Consider the following 18,634-nt stretch of genomic DNA (forward strand, 5'->3'; position numbering starts at 1 on the left):
GTTAAAAACAGGCCTTGAATCACAATGCAGCAAAGAACCAACACCATCGGCATAGCACGATATTGTTTCGATCCGTGACCGTGGCTAGGGCTGACGCGTTTCAGGGGAGAACCCCTTTCCTCAGAGCTAAAAGGTCTGCAGTGCTTCCTCACCAAGGGACTTGTCTCAATAAATACTAGCTTTCAGTAGGTGGTAAGGACGCCCCTCCCATAAAGTAGGAGGTGCATGGCCGGACACCCACCCACATGTCTGTCACCTTTTCCTTATTCCTCTCTCCATATCTATATCAAGCCATTCTTAGTATGAATGCATAGTCCAAAATTGCACTATACCCAGCAATAAAAATGTACATACAAAATGACTACCACAATAAGGCATCAATATATATACACATGCATACACACACCACAATATGGAAAGCCTTTTCAGTCAAAGCACTCAGCAGATTGCTGCCTCCAAGTGTATAGTTATAGCAAATCAAATCAATAAAGTGCCAGAGTGTAATAAGGCTCTCCTAATCACACTTCCAATAAGGGGCTGTGTAGTTGCTCATATGTGCCACACAAGCCCCACTTGCAGTGCTGTGCCTACCTTCCTTGGACGAGGAGGCTGCTGGAACGCACGCCCAACGTGGAGGAAGTTGTTTGCGCTCCAGCCGAGTCTACGTTCCACTGCGCATGCGCGTGACGTCATTGACGCCGCGCGCGGCGCATATACAGTGACGATGCGCTCCAGCTTGTAGAACCAGCAGGCTGGAGCGTCTCCTTCCCTACTAGGTGGCACGTTCCCAAAGGGGAGAGTTACACCGTTGCCATCTAGTGGTGAAAGATGAATATTGCCTCTCAGTGTCGCCTCTATATAGCAGGACAGCATCACTGAATGACAAAACACCAAAGGGAAGGAAGAATGGAGGGGAGAGGAGGAAATTTTTAGGGGGAAGTAAATTACATGGAGCGAGCCATCAACCTTGTGCAGGTGAAAGATTATTACTAATAATATTACACACCCTTTACATAAAAGACATATATTATAAATGTTTAAAAATCTAACTTTCACAAATGGACACATAATGCATTTAAAAGGAGTATTAAAGGAGTTGATAATTAATTAATATTAATAGATTCCAGATAAAAGTGTCCCACCTTTTAATCCAATTAAAAACCACATAATTTCAAATGGTAGTAAAAATGAAATAATAATAACAATAATAATAATAATGTTGTCTATGGTCATATGCCCAGCTTTTATGGATGCACACTCACAGAGGTCCCAGGTGATAGTATCTAGAAGGACTGCAGACCCTCCAGATATCTACATAACTAACCGTGCGATCATACTGTTACAACCTCCCACAGTGCCCTTAGGGGCACTTACAAAAAGGTGCCCCCAGTGGTATTACCTATGATTTTATGAATCGACTGGACTAAGTATTAAAAAGCGAAAAAACAAAGAAAAATAAAAAGTGATGATAAAAAGTCAGTTAATTACATAAATCCAGTCCACAATGGACAGGTGGCATGGACGTCTCTTTGGGCCATTTAAATTACTATCTATTTTGCATTACTAGATGATTAGTGCATGGATAACTATTGTACTGACTATATTACTCATCTATTTGTATTGGGAAGAGAAAGGAAGGGGAGGGGGGGGGGGGTGTTTTGTGGGGGGGGGGGTTTTTTTGCCTTGGAATTTGATAGATGACTAGTTTTAGATGATTTTGAGGGAGAAAGGGATAAAAGAGGGGATGCGGGCATGAAGCAGAGGGGGGGACATACTGGAACAGGACAAGAACATTATTATTTCTCTTTCTGCTCATGTTATAGTGTGCAGTTCTATTTCTTCGTTCAGTCCATTCGGCACCATTGTACCCAAAGTAAAAATCCAATATGCTTCTCTTTTACAGAGAATTTGATGTTTCTTCCCCCTGTCAAGGTCATTTTGAATGGCCTCTATGCCAAAGACTTTGAGGCCCTCCACTTCACCATCATGAACTTCTCTAAAATGTTTGGGTATGGAGCCTTTATCTTTTTTTGTAGAGATGCTGCTCCTATGTTCGTTCATTCTGGTTCTTAGTTGTCGTGAAGTGCGCCCTACATAAAGCAGGCCACATGGGCACATAATGCCATAGATCACAAACTCAATTCCACAATTAATAAATTGTTTGATCTTATGGCGTCTTCCATCCACCCCAAAAACTTCTTTTTTCCTATGATGCATGTGCATACAATTACCACATGTATTCACCCCACATTTATAGCTTCCTTTCTGGTCGAAGATCGTGGACCAGGGGCTTTCAAGTCCTTTATTTCTGCTGTTTTTCTTGACCCTGCTAGGAGCTACAATACTTCTCAGATCCTTTGGTCTTCTAAAGACCAGATTGGGATGCGATGGAATGCAAGTCTTGAGGAAAGGGTCAGCTGTCAGAATCTTCCAATTTCTTTTAAAGATTTTTTGTATAGTGGAAGCTTTACTATTGAATCTAGTACAAAAACGTGTTGTCGATATTGCACCCTCTTTAGGTTTCACGATTTTTTCGCTTGCTGACCCATCGTTCTCATAGAGTTGGAGATATTTCTGAAAGGCTTCCTCTATGTGTGCTTCTCCATATCCCTTTTCTCTGAATTTTTCTCTCAGAATCAGACTCTGTGTTTCATAGTCGTTCTTCTGGGTACAGGTTCGTTTTAGGCGACAAAACTGGCCAAAGGGGATATTTCTTATCCACCTTGGGTGGTGTTGGCTTGAGGCATGTAAATAGGAGTTTCCTGCACTTAGTTTAAAGTGTGTCTTTGAAAGTATCTTACCGCTCTCATCTGCTCTTAGCTCAAGATCTAAGAAGATTAGTGATTCTTTATCCACCACATGTGTAAAAGAAATCCCAAAGGGGTTACTACCACAATGAGCCAGGAATCCTTCCAACTCTTCATCGCTGCCATCCCATATAATTAGGATGTCGTCTATATAACGTGAATATAGTATTAGATTTTTTGCGAAAGGGTTGTTGTCCCATATATATTTGGATTCCCAGTATCCCATGAAGAGATTTGCATAACTGGGGGCAAATCTAGCCCCCATGGCAGTGCCCCTTATCTGTCTATAGAAACAATCTAGGAAGGAGAAGTAGTTGTGTGTGAGAGTAAATTCTATACAGTCACGAATAAACTGTGCCTGTCGTGGATTGAACTTTCGTGCCTCAGCCAGGTAATATTCGATGGCTCTGAGCCCGAATTCGTGTTGTATGCACGTGTAAAGTGATGCCACATCCAGTGATAGCCACCTATATCCTTTTTCCCACTTATATGGCATCAGAATCTCCAAAGCATGTCCCGAATCCTTGATAAAGGATGGTAGACTAACCACCAGGTTTTGCAGGAAGTAGTCAAGGTAGCTCCCTAGATTGCTGGACAGACTATCAATACCCGCGACGATCGGTCGGCCCGGTGGTCTCTCTAGGCTCTTGTGGATCTTCGGAATATGATAGAAATGTGGAACTACTGGGTGCTTGGAATAAAGGAAAAGGAATTCACTTTTCGTCAAGATCTTATCTGAGACGGCCTTTTCCAACAATTTCTTTAGTTCCTTATTGTACAGTACTGTCGGGTCCCATAGTAATCTCTCGTATGTTGTGGTATCCTCGATCAGTCTAAAAGCTTCTTCCAAATATTGTTCCTTATCTTGTATCACCAGACCTCCACCTTTATCTGCCTTCCTTATTACAATGTCTGAATTATTCTTCAGGCTATTTAGAGGCGCCTCCAGATCTATATTGGGATTTCTTCTACCTTTGTGACCTCTTTTTCCACAGATCTTTCTAAATTCTTTTAGGACTACCTCATGGAATGTGGAAATAAATTGACCCTTATTCCAATGCGGATAGAAGCTTGACTTAGCCCTAAAAGATGTGCCAATTATTGGCTCTTCGCCTATCGAGGCTAGGGGTTCATTTTGGGACCCCGTCCTTCCCTCATTATAGAGTTCCTCCAGTATATCCAAAATGTCCTCCTCCAAAGGCTCTTCTTCGCACGATGGAATTGTGTCTTCTTGGATCTCACTAGGTGTTCCATTGATTTCCTTGAGCCGAAAGAAGCGTTTCACTGTAAGATTTCGTGTGAATTTATTCAGATCGATAAAAAGTTCGAAAAGATTTGGAGCAGTGTCCATGGCAAAATTCAATCCTCTTCTCAATAATTTCAGCTCTTCTTCTTTAAAAGTGCATTTGGACAAGTTGAAGATTTTAATGGTGGAGTGATTTTCTATTTCTTCATTATTCTTCTTAGACTTCTTCCCTCCTCTCCGGCCTCTTCTCGTAGATTTCTCACTCTCCGAGTGTTTGGGGGGGATGGGATAGACCTTGCTACTAGATTTTTCTGAGCTGCGGGTCTTGTCCACCCCGCAGCTCCTTTCCCAAAAAAAGGAGAGTTTGTATCTTTTTTGGCTATTGTTGTTATTTTGGACCTGCACCCTCCCATATCGTTCTCGCCACCGGGTACTACTTGCATTACTATCGATGTTAATTCTATTTGAGATTGTTCTACCCCATCTTTGTTAGTCTCTTGTAATGGTTCATCATTTTCTTCTATTCGGTCATCTGTTTTGTCTATTCCTTCTTTATGGACAGTGTTCACATTGGTAACTGTTTCAGCATTTTTATGGATCAGGGGTGGAGGAAAATCATCCTGTACATGTGATCTATAGAGTACGTTGTCAGGTGCGTCTCCATTGAGACTATTTATAGCAGTGCTATTTCTATAATTTGATTTTTGTCTATTTTCATGCTGTTGTTTAGTCCTATTACCTTGACTTTTAAATTTATTTTTATTTTTATTTTTATTGTTGTTTTTATTTTTATTTTTATTTTTGTTGAAATAATTTTTGGTATTTTGAGTTGTACGCTCCACATGAGGATGGTGTTCGGAGGTATTACCACCTCTATGTTCGTACTCTTCTGGAGGTGATAGATTTTGTTCTCTTCTCCAATTGAACTCACGTCCTGACATATAGTCTTGTCTGTCTCTTTCAAATTTTTCCGATTTTCTAATTATCATACCAGCTTCAAATTCTACAATTTGTTCATTGATATTAGTGTCCCATTCAGAGAACCCTTCTATGTCACTATAGACAGCCAAGGCCTCCTGTACCTCGCTAATACCTATTTTAATATTTTCCATGTTCCTTTCCCTCTGTTTTATAATCGTTTCTAGCCATACTTTGTTATAAACACGCATTTTAGTAATCCACTCCTGATGTAGATCCTCATCTAAAAAATTGCAAACTTTGTTAATCCTAAGCCCCCTAGGGATCCTATTCACTTCTAGATATTTTTGTAACAGTATAATATCCCACCATTGTGTCATCTCATCTTCCAAAAGATGTTTCAACTTATAAAAAGTAGATATCATTTTTTCTTCTCTAACCAGTGTACTATCACTATTTGTATCATTATCCTCTTGTTCCTCTGGTTGTTGTTCATAGTTATCAATGCTGTTCAAGAAGCCTTTGGCTAGTGAGGCTCTCCTTAATTGTCTTTCTTCAATGGACAGTACCATATTTGTTTTGGGCTACTGATTGTACGACCCAGACCCTTGGTAGTTAGGCCACTAGTCCATCATAATTCCAAATACCTAGCAGCTGGAGTTCCCAAACGAAGAAAAGAAACCAATACAAAAACAAATCTCCTGCGCTCCGGTATTCTTTGGAAAGATGTTTGAAGAGAAAGGTGATACTCAATAGCAACTCAATTAAAAGGTATCTTCCAAAGTCTTGCAGCCCTCCTCTGAATCGTTGGAATTCATAAAACTAAAGGAAACAAAAGAGGAAAAACGGAGGGCGCACCGACCTAGTGTGATACTGTTTGGTGGATTTTATTAAATCAATAAAAACAAATCATAATACTCACAAAAGGAGTGTTAAAAACAGGCCTTGAATCACAATGCAGCAAAGAACCAACACCATCGGCATAGCACGATATTGTTTCGATCCGTGACCGTGGCTAGGGCTGACGCGTTTCAGGGGAGAACCCCTTTCCTCAGAGCTAAAAGGTCTGCAGTGCTTCCTCACCAAGGGACTTGTCTCAATAAATACTAGCTTTCAGTAGGTGGTAAGGACGCCCCTCCCATAAAGTAGGAGGTGCATGGCCGGACACCCACCCACATGTCTGTCACCTTTTCCTTATTCCTCTCTCCATATCTATATCAAGCCATTCTTAGTATGAATGCATAGTCCAAAATTGCACTATACCCAGCAATAAAAATGTACATACAAAATGACTACCACAATAAGGCATCAATATATATACACATGCATACACACACCACAATATGGAAAGCCTTTTCAGTCAAAGCACTCAGCAGATTGCTGCCTCCAAGTGTATAGTTATAGCAAATCAAATCAATAAAGTGCCAGAGTGTAATAAGGCTCTCCTAATCACACTTCCAATAAGGGGCTGTGTAGTTGCTCATATGTGCCACACAAGCCCCACTTGCAGTGCTGTGCCTACCTTCCTTGGACGAGGAGGCTGCTGGAACGCACGCCCAACGTGGAGGAAGTTGTTTGCGCTCCAGCCGAGTCTACGTTCCACTGCGCATGCGCGTGACGTCATTGACGCCGCGCGCGGCGCATATACAGTGACGATGCGCTCCAGCTTGTAGAACCAGCAGGCTGGAGCGTCTCCTTCCCTACTAGGTGGCACGTTCCCAAAGGGGAGAGTTACACCGTTGCCATCTAGTGGTGAAAGATGAATATTGCCTCTCAGTGTCGCCTCTATATAGCAGGACAGCATCACTGAATGACAAAACACCAAAGGGAAGGAAGAATGGAGGGGAGAGGAGGAAATTTTTAGGGGGAAGTAAATTACATGGAGCGAGCCATCAACCTTGTGCAGGTGAAAGATTATTACTAATAATATTACACACCCTTTACATAAAAGACATATATTATAAATGTTTAAAAATCTAACTTTCACAAATGGACACATAATGCATTTAAAAGGAGTATTAAAGGAGTTGATAATTAATTAATATTAATAGATTCCAGATAAAAGTGTCCCACCTTTTAATCCAATTAAAAACCACATAATTTCAAATGGTAGTAAAAATGAAATAATAATAACAATAATAATAATAATGTTGTCTATGGTCATATGCCCAGCTTTTATGGATGCACACTCACAGAGGTCCCAGGTGATAGTATCTAGAAGGACTGCAGACCCTCCAGATATCTACATAACTAACCGTGCGATCATACTGTTACAACCTCCCACAGTGCCCTTAGGGGCACTTACAAAAAGGTGCCCCCAGTGGTATTACCTATGATTTTATGAATCGACTGGACTAAGTATTAAAAAGCGAAAAAACAAAGAAAAATAAAAAGTGATGATAAAAAGTCAGTTAATTACATAAATCCAGTCCACAATGGACAGGTGGCATGGACGTCTCTTTGGGCCATTTAAATTACTATCTATTTTGCATTACTAGATGATTAGTGCATGGATAACTATTGTACTGACTATATTACTCATCTATTTGTATTGGGAAGAGAAAGGAAGGGGAGGGGGGGGGGGGGTGTTTTGTGGGGGGGGGGGTTTTTTGCCTTGGAATTTGATAGATGACTAGTTTTAGATGATTTTGAGGGAGAAAGGGATAAAAGAGGGGATGCGGGCATGAAGCAGAGGGGGGGACATACTGGAACAGGACAAGAACATTATTATTTCTCTTTCTGCTCATGTTATAGTGTGCAGTTCTATTTCTTCGTTCAGTCCATTCGGCACCATTGTACCCAAAGTAAAAATCCAATATGCTTCTCTTTTACAGAGAATTTGATGTTTCTTCCCCCTGTCAAGGTCATTTTGAATGGCCTCTATGCCAAAGACTTTGAGGCCCTCCACTTCACCATCATGAACTTCTCTAAAATGTTTGGGTATGGAGCCTTTATCTTTTTTTGTAGAGATGCTGCTCCTATGTTCGTTCATTCTGGTTCTTAGTTGTCGTGAAGTGCGCCCTACATAAAGCAGGCCACATGGGCACATAATGCCATAGATCACAAACTCAATTCCACAATTAATAAATTGTTTGATCTTATGGCGTCTTCCATCCACCCCAAAAACTTCTTTTTTCCTATGATGCATGTGCATACAATTACCACATGTATTCACCCCACATTTATAGCTTCCTTTCTGGTCGAAGATCGTGGACCAGGGGCTTTCAAGTCCTTTATTTCTGCTGTTTTTCTTGACCCTGCTAGGAGCTACAATACTTCTCAGATCCTTTGGTCTTCTAAAGACCAGATTGGGATGCGATGGAATGCAAGTCTTGAGGAAAGGGTCAGCTGTCAGAATCTTCCAATTTCTTTTAAAGATTTTTTGTATAGTGGAAGCTTTACTATTGAATCTAGTACAAAAACGTGTTGTCGATATTGCACCCTCTTTAGGTTTCACGATTTTTTCGCTTGCTGACCCATCGTTCTCATAGAGTTGGAGATATTTCTGAAAGGCTTCCTCTATGTGTGCTTCTCCATATCCCTTTTCTCTGAATTTTTCTCTCAGAATCAGACTCTGTGTTTCATAGTCGTTCTTCTGGGTACAGGTTCGTTTTAGGCGACAAAACTGGCCAAAGGGGATATTTCTTATCCACCTTGGGTGGTGTTGGCTTGAGGCATGTAAATAGGAGTTTCCTGCACTTAGTTTAAAGTGTGTCTTTGAAAGTATCTTACCGCTCTCATCTGCTCTTAGCTCAAGATCTAAGAAGATTAGTGATTCTTTATCCACCACATGTGTAAAAGAAATCCCAAAGGGGTTACTACCACAATGAGCCAGGAATCCTTCCAACTCTTCATCGCTGCCATCCCATATAATTAGGATGTCGTCTATATAACGTGAATATAGTATTAGATTTTTTGCGAAAGGGTTGTTGTCCCATATATATTTGGATTCCCAGTATCCCATGAAGAGATTTGCATAACTGGGGGCAAATCTAGCCCCCATGGCAGTGCCCCTTATCTGTCTATAGAAACAATCTAGGAAGGAGAAGTAGTTGTGTGTGAGAGTAAATTCTATACAGTCACGAATAAACTGTGCCTGTCGTGGATTGAACTTTCGTGCCTCAGCCAGGTAATATTCGATGGCTCTGAGCCCGAATTCGTGTTGTATGCACGTGTAAAGTGATGCCACATCCAGTGATAGCCACCTATATCCTTTTTCCCACTAGATGGCAACGGTGTAACTCTCCCCTTTGGGAACGTGCCACCTAGTAGGGAAGGAGACGCTCCAGCCTGCTGGTTCTACAAGCTGGAGCGCATCGTCACTGTATATGCGCCGCGCGCGGCGTCAATGACGTCACGCGCATGCGCAGTGGAACGTAGACTCGGCTGGAGCGCAAACAACTTCCTCCACGTTGGGCGTGCGTTCCAGCAGCCTCCTCGTCCAAGGAAGGTAGGCACAGCACTGCAAGTGGGGCTTGTGTGGCACATATGAGCAACTACACAGCCCCTTATTGGAAGTGTGATTAGGAGAGCCTTATTACACTCTGGCACTTTATTGATTTGATTTGCTATAACTATACACTTGGAGGCAGCAATCTGCTGAGTGCTTTGACTGAAAAGGCTTTCCATATTGTGGTGTGTGTATGCATGTGTATATATATTGATGCCTTATTGTGGTAGTCATTTTGTATGTACATTTTTATTGCTGGGTATAGTGCAATTTTGGACTATGCATTCATACTAAGAATGGCTTGATATAGATATGGAGAGAGGAATAAGGAAAAGGTGACAGACATGTGGGTGGGTGTCCGGCCATGCACCTCCTACTTTATGGGAGGGGCGTCCTTACCACCTACTGAAAGCTAGTATTTATTGAGACAAGTCCCTTGGTGAGGAAGCACTGCAGACCTTTTAGCTCTGAGGAAAGGGGTTCTCCCCTGAAACGCGTCAGCCCTAGCCACGGTCACGGATCGAAACAATATCGTGCTATGCCGATGGTGTTGGTTCTTTGCTGCATTGTGATTCAAGGCCTGTTTTTAACACTCCTTTTGTGAGTATTATGATTTGTTTTTATTGATTTAATAAAATCCACCAAACAGTATCACACTAGGTCGGTGCGCCCTCCGTTTTTCCTCTTTTGTTTCGCTTAGTATAGAGCGACATGAACATGATAACCTACTGACAGTTGCCAATGATGTCTGTGGATGGGAGAAAGCCTGACAGGGTCATACCACGTGACCTAAAGTGGTACAATACACTCACCACCCAGAAGGGTGGATACCGTTCTCAGGGTTATTCTGCTAGCCTGATGACGGAACCACACAGCTTAGTGTTATCTACTTCACATGGGGCTCCATGAGAAAGTGCCTAGTTAGAGGAAGACACTTTATCCGAAGTAGCATAATGCCTGAGATTCACCGTTCTTTATTTTATTTTTTATTTTTTTTTCTCCTCTATGTTGCCTGTTAGTTTTGTGCTCTGCTCTACATTGATGGCTGATGTACTCTCCATGTTTATGCTTACACCACTGAGTGATATAAGGCCACAATATCTTGATTTGCCTACATATAATCAACCCTCGCAGGGTTTATATGTCACCACTCAAGCCTCCGTGCTCCTTGAGTATGAAGGCTGGACATACAGTATTAATCAAAGGCCGGGTTTCCTCTCTTCTTGCCTGAGCTGTGAGAGAGTTGTTATAGTTTTTTAAATTTGTTTAAATTTTTATTTTTCCTTTTGCCAGATTTACTTCTGCTACAATAGAACAGCTTTTTGCTGACAGTAACGGATTCCACGGACTGCAGTTTATTGGCAGTGACGGGGAATCCTGTGGCAACCTCCTACGGGTGCCACAGCGGCACCCGCCTCCGTTGTTGTCTAGTTGCCACGCTACGACCTCGCAGAGTGGGCCCGCGGTGATCCCTTTTTTTACGCTGCGGACCCATTACTTCTAACCTCGGGGTGATCATCACATCCCGAGGTGCTAATTGAACCCTCTCCTTACCTCACCTTCCCCTCTCCCTCTCTCCCCTCTTTTCTAGCTCTCTCCTCCACCCTGTCTTTCCCCCTGGTCCTCACTCTTATCACTGGAGCATTCGATAGTGGGCGAAACGGCATATCACCACACCAGTACCTGTCTAACCTGTTGTCTCATTTTTCAGATTCTGTCAGATAAGACACAAGTGAACACTCCAGATGGCGTACTCAGCGCTAGGTAACGGACCCACGATCATCTCACATAACGTTCAAGGTCTGAACATACCAGAGAAACGGACCACACTGCTTAGAGAATTAAAGAAAGGTAAACCACATTTCGCTTTTTTGCAGGAGACTCACTTTCAGACCAATAAGGTTCCAAAACTGACTAACCAATATTTCACGACGGCTTTACACGCGACAAATGACCTAAACAAGTCTAAGGGTGTTTCTATCCTAATAAGCAAAAATGCGCCCTTCCAAATGACTGAAAGGCTGACTGACCCAGAAGGCAGATATATATTCGCCAAGGGTAGCTACGCTGGCTCTCCAATTACGCTAGCGAATGTCTACTTCCCCAATTCTGCACATGTGAGCTTTTGCCAACGTATGATACGGGCCCTGACAGGTTTTATGTCCGGCTGTCTAATATTGGGGGGGGACTTTAACATCCCACTGCACCCACTGTTGGACACAGACAGGTAAAACTTGCATATCCTACAAAATCCTTAAAAAAATAAAATCACTCTTACAGTCCTTACATCTTGTGGATACGTGGAGATTTCTCCACCCAGCAGATAAGGACTTCACTTTCCACTCCATACCGCACAACCGATACTCACGTATCGACCACCTGTACATCTCCCAAAGGGATTTGGCCAGAGTGACCGAGGCTAAAATAGGACTCCAGACCTTGTCGGACCATGCACCCACTTCTTTGACGATCATTGAGTCCACACCCCCGACCTTGTCAGCCTCCTGGAGACTAAACGCGTCGCTCCTGACGGACCCAGAACTGCTACCTCAAATAACAGACGACATAGTGAACTTTTTCAAGCAAAATGAATCTGAAGAGACTGACCCTATGATGGTATGGGGAGCTCACAAATGCACAGTCAGGGGTGCACTGATTCGCTTAGGAGCCCGACGCAAGAGACTACAGGAGGCTGAAATTACTAAACTACTGAGCACAATCTCCACGTTAGAGGCCAAACACAAACAATCTCTGTCTGAACAAACGGCCTCAGAGCTGTTAGAGGCCAGACAGAAATTGCAGGATGCTATGGCCATCAAAACAAAGCGCTTCCTCTACTTTAGGAAAAAAATATACTATGAGGCAGGAGACAAGTCAGGTAAATTGCTGGCGAGGGCCCTACGAGATCCTCACTCCTCCGCTCATATTGCTGGGATCAGGAATGATTCCGGTGCTCTGGACGTTAGGACGGAGGACATTGCGAGACACTTCCACGAATACTACACGAAATTATACAACCTGCCACTGCAGCACAGACCGACGGGGGTGGAGGGAGATAGGAGTCAAGCCATATTAGGCTACTTAGAACAAAGCGGCCTACCCAGACTGTCGGCAGATGCTACATCCGCCCTAGAAGAACAGATCTCCCAAGCAGAAATACACGGTGCCATCAAAGCCTTGAAGTCAGGGAAAAGCCCGGGTCCCGATGGCTTCACCTCGATTTACTATAAGACCTTTAGCAATATCCTGGTGGGCCCTATGCAGAAGGCTTTCAACTCCCTAACCAACCCCAGACCCCTCCCACAAGATTTTCATGCTGCACACATCACGGTCATCCCGAAAGTAGATAAAGACCCTGAGGCATGCGCTAGCTATAGACCCATCTCCCTCCTAAACATCGACCTGAAATTACTGGCGAAGATCTTGGCAAACAGATTGAGGCCACTCCTACCCAATGTAATAGGTCCGGAACAAGTGGGCTTCATGCCGGGAAGGGAGGCGAAGGATAACATCATTAAAGCCCTCTTGTTGATGCAGGCTTCCCGTGCGCAACATGTCGAAAGCCTTCTCCTGTCCACCGACGCGGAGAAGGCTTTTGACAGAGTGTCATGGGACTTTATGTTTGCGACGTGCGCCCACATAGGCCTCAGTTCACGCATGATGGCGTGGATTACATCCCTATACCACCACCCTTCTGCCAGGGTCAAAATTAATGGGTCATTATCAGACGTGATAGAGATTCGGAATGGGACACGTCAGGGTTGCCCACTGTCCCCTCTACTGTTCATCCTCGCCCTAGAACCATTCATCCGTACGGTTAATAAGGACAACGCAATACAAGGGATCTCGGTGCGAGGTAGGGTGTACAAAACAGCAGCGTATGCAGACGACCTCCTTTTCTTTGTAACGGGTCCACATATCTCCATCCCAAACCTTCTGAAAGCATTTGGCCACTATGGGTATCTCACCAACCTCAAAATAAACTTAACAAAATCGGAAGCGATGAATCTTACGTTGCCTGACCTGACTCTCTCCAAAACACAGACCAATTGTCCCTTCAGATGGGAAAGCAAAGCCCTAAAATATCTGGGAATATGGCTGACTCCATCCCTAGCATCACTATACGACGCAAATTTCATACCACTACTACACAGAATAGAGGCAAACCTCAAGCTGTGGAATACAGGATACTTTTCGTGGTTTGGGAGGGCAGCCATCATCAAGATGGTGATGTTGCCCAGGCTCCTGTACCTTTTGAGGGCACTGCCCATAATTCTACCCACCAGATTCTTTAAAAAACTCCAGACCGCTCTTCTGACCTTTCTATGGTCACATAAAAGGGCAAGGATTAAGTTCGCTCTCTTGACCAGGCCAAAGGAAGGGGGGGGTATGGGATTGCCGGACTTCAGGAAATACTACATAGCGGCACATGTTACTAGAGTGGTGGACTGGCACTGTCACAAAAGGGCTAAGGATTGGGTGACTCTGGAAGAGGATCTTAGTCCTTGCCCTCTCCTTTTTTCCCCCTGGAACCCTGGAGTAAGAAAATCGCGCTTGCTGCTCCACCAACCCCTTATAGCTAATACCCTGAAGGTGTTTGACATGGGGACCAAATGTTCCCCCATTTCATCAGTAAAGGGCCCGCTCACACCACTCTCAGACAACCCAGACTTCCAGCCAGGAGTTGGTACGCGGACGCTTAGCCATCCACCTTCTAAAGCACAACTCAAGGCTGGAGACTGCTTTAAAGGAGGGACATTTCTGGAATACCAGACACTTAAACAAACCACCGACCTGCCTACCCTACCGTTCTGGACGTACCTACAAATACGTAGCTAGACTTGTGACAAGATGAACAAACCGCATTTCACCAGACAGCTGACTGATCTAGACGAGGTCTGTCTCAAAGGTGATCTCCTGCAAAGAACGACGTCAGTCATATATAAGTGGTTGCAAACATCCTCTACTACAACAGAGGATAGATTTCAAAAGGGATGGTCCAAAGCATTAGAGAGGACTATCTCAGAAAGACAGTGGCGCAATGCTTGTATCCTTGCACACAAATGTTCTATTAGCACGAAAATGCAGGAAACGTCCTACAAATTACTCACGGACTGGTACGTTACACCAGCTAAGCTGAATTCCTGGTATGCTCAGACACCTAGCGTCTGCTGGAGATGTGGAGAGGGAGTGGGCACGCTGATACATATCTGGTGGTTTTGCCCTTGTTTAGCTAAATTTTGGCAACAGGTCAGAGATTTAATCAAACAAATCACAGAGACCAGTCTGGAGCTGGACGCTGCGTGCTGCCTACTCCACATCTCTACCTTTTCATTGCAGCGATATAAGAATTCGCTGACGAAACATTTGCTGAACGCCGCCAAAGCCCTGATACCGATTCTTTGGAAGACCCCGAAGGCGCCCACGGTTAAGCAGTGGCTAGGAAAGATATCGGAGGTATGTGAAATGGAAAACACACTTGCGCAAGCCTCAGATAGTGTAGAGAGATTTCACAAGACTTGGTCCCCCTGGTTTGAGTTCCGCTTCTCTGAGACGTATGGGACACTTCTGGGTGGCTGCTGAGCACCTGAGAGTTGCCCTCTAGCCACACGACTAGGTGCTGGTGTGGCAGATTGACTGATATAGATAGCGAATGCTCCTCACCTCACTGCTCCTCCCCCCCTCCCCACCCCACTCTTTCTCCTTCATCACTGACCCCCTCCCCTGCCTCCTTCCCCCTCTACCTGCTACGGCCCTATCTATCCGGCCCAGCAGGATGGTTAAGCCCAACCTCAGGGTATGGTAGTGAGGAGTACACACCAAAAGTTACGGATGTCTCTTTCACATTACAACATTGTTTAACTTTGTATTGTCGAAGCTTAACCTATAGTTTACAAATACTGTTATGTATTCAAACATTTGAAGACCGAATTCACTTTCAATGCTGGTTGAGTTTAGCTTTAATACATATCACATCAAGGAACATGATGCCTATAGTTCACCGAAACAGTCCTGATTGTCAACTGTGGATGTATAAAAATTTTGTGTGTAACTGTCATTATCATTCTGTACTGTTATGTTGGCTACATTTGCTACTCTGTTCTTTTCTGGAACACTAATAAACTTGGAATGTTTAAAAAAAAGTGTTTCCCAGTGCTAAACCTTTCATCCAAATCCTAAATTGCTGTATTTGTACATTTGAAAAGCCAATATAAAGGAATAGTAGTGGTAAAAAGAAGCACTGGTGGGTTTAACTAATATTTTTGGGGGTTAATTCTCCTTTAAGGGGTCGTGGTGTCCTATGCCTACATACTTTTGCTAGTAGGTTTCCCTCATTGCCATCTCAAAAAGTTGGGAAGTATGCTGGTATTGTTCAATAAAATGTACTCATTACCTGTTTGGTGCTCTGGGTGGTATTGCTACTGTTTTTGCTGATTTGGGGGCCTTTACACCATTTATGAACTCCTGATTGTTACCTACCCTGTGTGCTGAATAATGTGAACATAAATGTTATTGGCTTGCCTTTGTCGAATAAACAACTTTATAAATAATAACCTAGTTCTCTTTTACCCATAGTCTTGTTACTTCACTTTAGTAGCCTGGCATGTCAGTAGGATTGAGGCCCTTGCAGGGTTGTGGTGGAGAACAAAGGACGCATCTGAACCAGTGTATCCTACATGGGTAGAGCTACACAGGTCCACACTGGGGCCAACCTCTTGCACACAAGTCCACTGCATTCAGAAAATGCCCCCAATGCCATATTTTGGTATGAAAGCATGATGTAAAAATGTTTAAAGAACAAAGAATTCTATTTATGTACATTTTAGCTCATTACCTGACTGTATGTCAGGGCGATTACAATGCCTTCCCAGAGTATCCAGTGTCCATGGAGGGGTACATTCGCAATAGAAGGATCCAGGGGCGTTTACACAGCGACCATTGCGACACAATCCTCTATCCTGACATTTATCAACATCTAAAAATTAGGTAAATAGAAAATGAAAAAAGTAATTCAGAACCATGTTGTATGTCTTCTTGGAAATGCTTTGATCAGTACCATATAATTATACAATTAATATGTCCAAGAGTAGCGTTTAAAAAAAGTCAACAGGAGGATTCAACAATCATGCTGATGTAAACGAAAATTAAAGAATGCTGCATGACATATAGGGGCTGATTTACCAAGCCTTTGTGCCATGAATCATGGAGCAAAGGCAGGAGTAACAGCCATTTTGACATTTACTAAAGAAATACTCCGACAGAGCAGCTTATTTCTTTATTTACTATAATACCTAGTGCGCCCAGGAGAGGGCGCATGGTGCGCCTCTATAGAGCTGGCGTACGGCATTTAGGTATTGATGTAAATAGAAGGGGTTTGGGCGGGAGTTTATTAAGGGAGGGATGTGAGGTGAAGTGGGGAAGTATAGTGACATGTGTTTGTTTAAGTTTCCCGGGCCGAAGTGAAAGTGATTTTTCTGAAAACATCGCAACACGCGGCAAGAACGCCTAAACACTCGGGGAGGTTTATTTGCATACTGCGCATGCGTGCACGGCAAATATGGCCTTCCACGTACGCCACCTCACTACGCCGGGAAAATCTTGGTAAATTCCAAGCAGCGTAGCTGTATTTGCGCAGGTTGAGACGGCGCACGTGAAAGGCTGAACTGTTTTCAGCTTGCGCTGACCATGAAGGGGAACTCCGCGCCAAATTTCAAACAAAAAAACGGCGTGGGTTCCCCTGTAGTGGCACATCAGGCCCTTCGGCTTGGTCTGGATCATAAGGGGTTAACCTATGCTAAAAAAACAGCGTGGGGTTCCCCCAAGATCCAGACCAAACCCTTATCCAAGCACGCAGTCTGGCCGGACAGGAATGGAGGTGGGGACGAGCAAGCGCCCCCCCTCCTGAGCTGTACCAGACCGCATGCCCTCAACATGGGGGAGTGTGTGCTTTGGGGCAGGGGGGCACTGCCCCCCCACCCCAAAGCACTCTTGTCCCCATGTCGATAGGGACAAGGGCCTCTTCCCAACAACCCTTGCCGTTGGTTGTCAGGGTATGCGGGCGGGGGCTTATCGGAATCTGGGAGCCCCCTTCAATAAGGAGGCCCCCAGATGCCGGCCCCCCACCCTATGTGAATGAGTATGGGGTACATCGTACCCCTACCCATTCACCTGGGGGGAAATCTAAAGTTAAAAAAACACTACACAGATTTTTAAAATAATTTATTAGTCAGCTGGGGGGTCTTCTGCTTCGTAGTTTTCTGCAAGAGGGGGCGCCACTCATCCGGGCTTCTCCGCTGCATTCCGCTGGGGCCCCCAACCCTTTAAGCTCTTTTTGATTCGGGGGGGGCATCCGGGCTTCGCCGTTTTCCGGGCTTCGCCGTTTTCTGCCCGGGGGCCAGGGCTTCTTTCCGCTTTCTTCTCTGTAGCCTCTTCTGCCTGTCTCCTCCACGGAAACAAAATTGTGTAGCGCTATGGCAAATTAATATCTATAATGGTAGTTCCTCATGGGAACAATAGGAACATAAATAAAGTAACAAATGCAACAAAAAAGTTCTCATGAAATGACGTACGTCAATCAAGTCATAACAAGCTTCAAGTACCAGACAGGGTACACAAAGTAGCAATCACCAAGAAACTTGCTAGAAGTAATCAATCAGTGTATGATCATAAATGGATAACCTTGGATCTTTGCAGCTCAGCAAGGGGTTAAATAGTTGAAAGAAAATGGAAAGAGAAGGGCCACATAGTGTAAACCGGTATAAAACTGGGTATTTATTGTAAAAAGATAGCAAGTGCACTCACATGTATCTGGATAAAACTCGCATATTCTATAGTATGAGGCGGCAGTGGAGGCGACCCGACGGCGTTTCGTGTTATTCACACATCATCTGGGGTGTCTCTCCACTAAAGCCTCAGTGTATATATAATGATCATAAACCTCATACCTCCAATCAGAAGAATTGTGGCATCCCATCCACCTGTGTGCAACAATCAGGATCCATTACTTCCTGGTATAGGAGATGGCAAATAAGCGTGTGTTCCAAGCCTCAATATCAGAACCTATGGAAATCCACATGGAAGACCTGACAGGATGTGATCCGTGTGTTCCAAGCCTCAATATCAAAACCCTATGGAAATCCACATGGAAGACCTGACAGGAAGTGATCCGTCAGACCAGGACCTGACAGGAAGTGATCCATGTGTTCCAAGCCT

The 18,634-nt window shown here is 43.9% G+C and overlaps 1 protein-coding gene across 1 annotated transcript in view; it reads right to left on the minus strand.

Annotated features, from left to right (window-relative positions):
• LOC120916886 (latent-transforming growth factor beta-binding protein 3-like) overlaps window positions 1-18,634 on the minus strand; it is a 2,124,401-nt gene that overhangs the window by 262,368 nt on the left and 1,843,399 nt on the right. The window contains 1 exon segment of the mRNA XM_040327823.1: window positions 16,257-16,397. Within this exon segment, the coding sequence (XP_040183757.1) occupies window positions 16,257-16,397 (141 nt within the window).

The sequence above is a fragment of the Rana temporaria genome, chromosome 11 (genome assembly GCF_905171775.1).
Source record: "Rana temporaria chromosome 11, aRanTem1.1, whole genome shotgun sequence".
NCBI classification, from domain to species: Eukaryota; Metazoa; Chordata; class Amphibia; order Anura; family Ranidae; genus Rana; species Rana temporaria.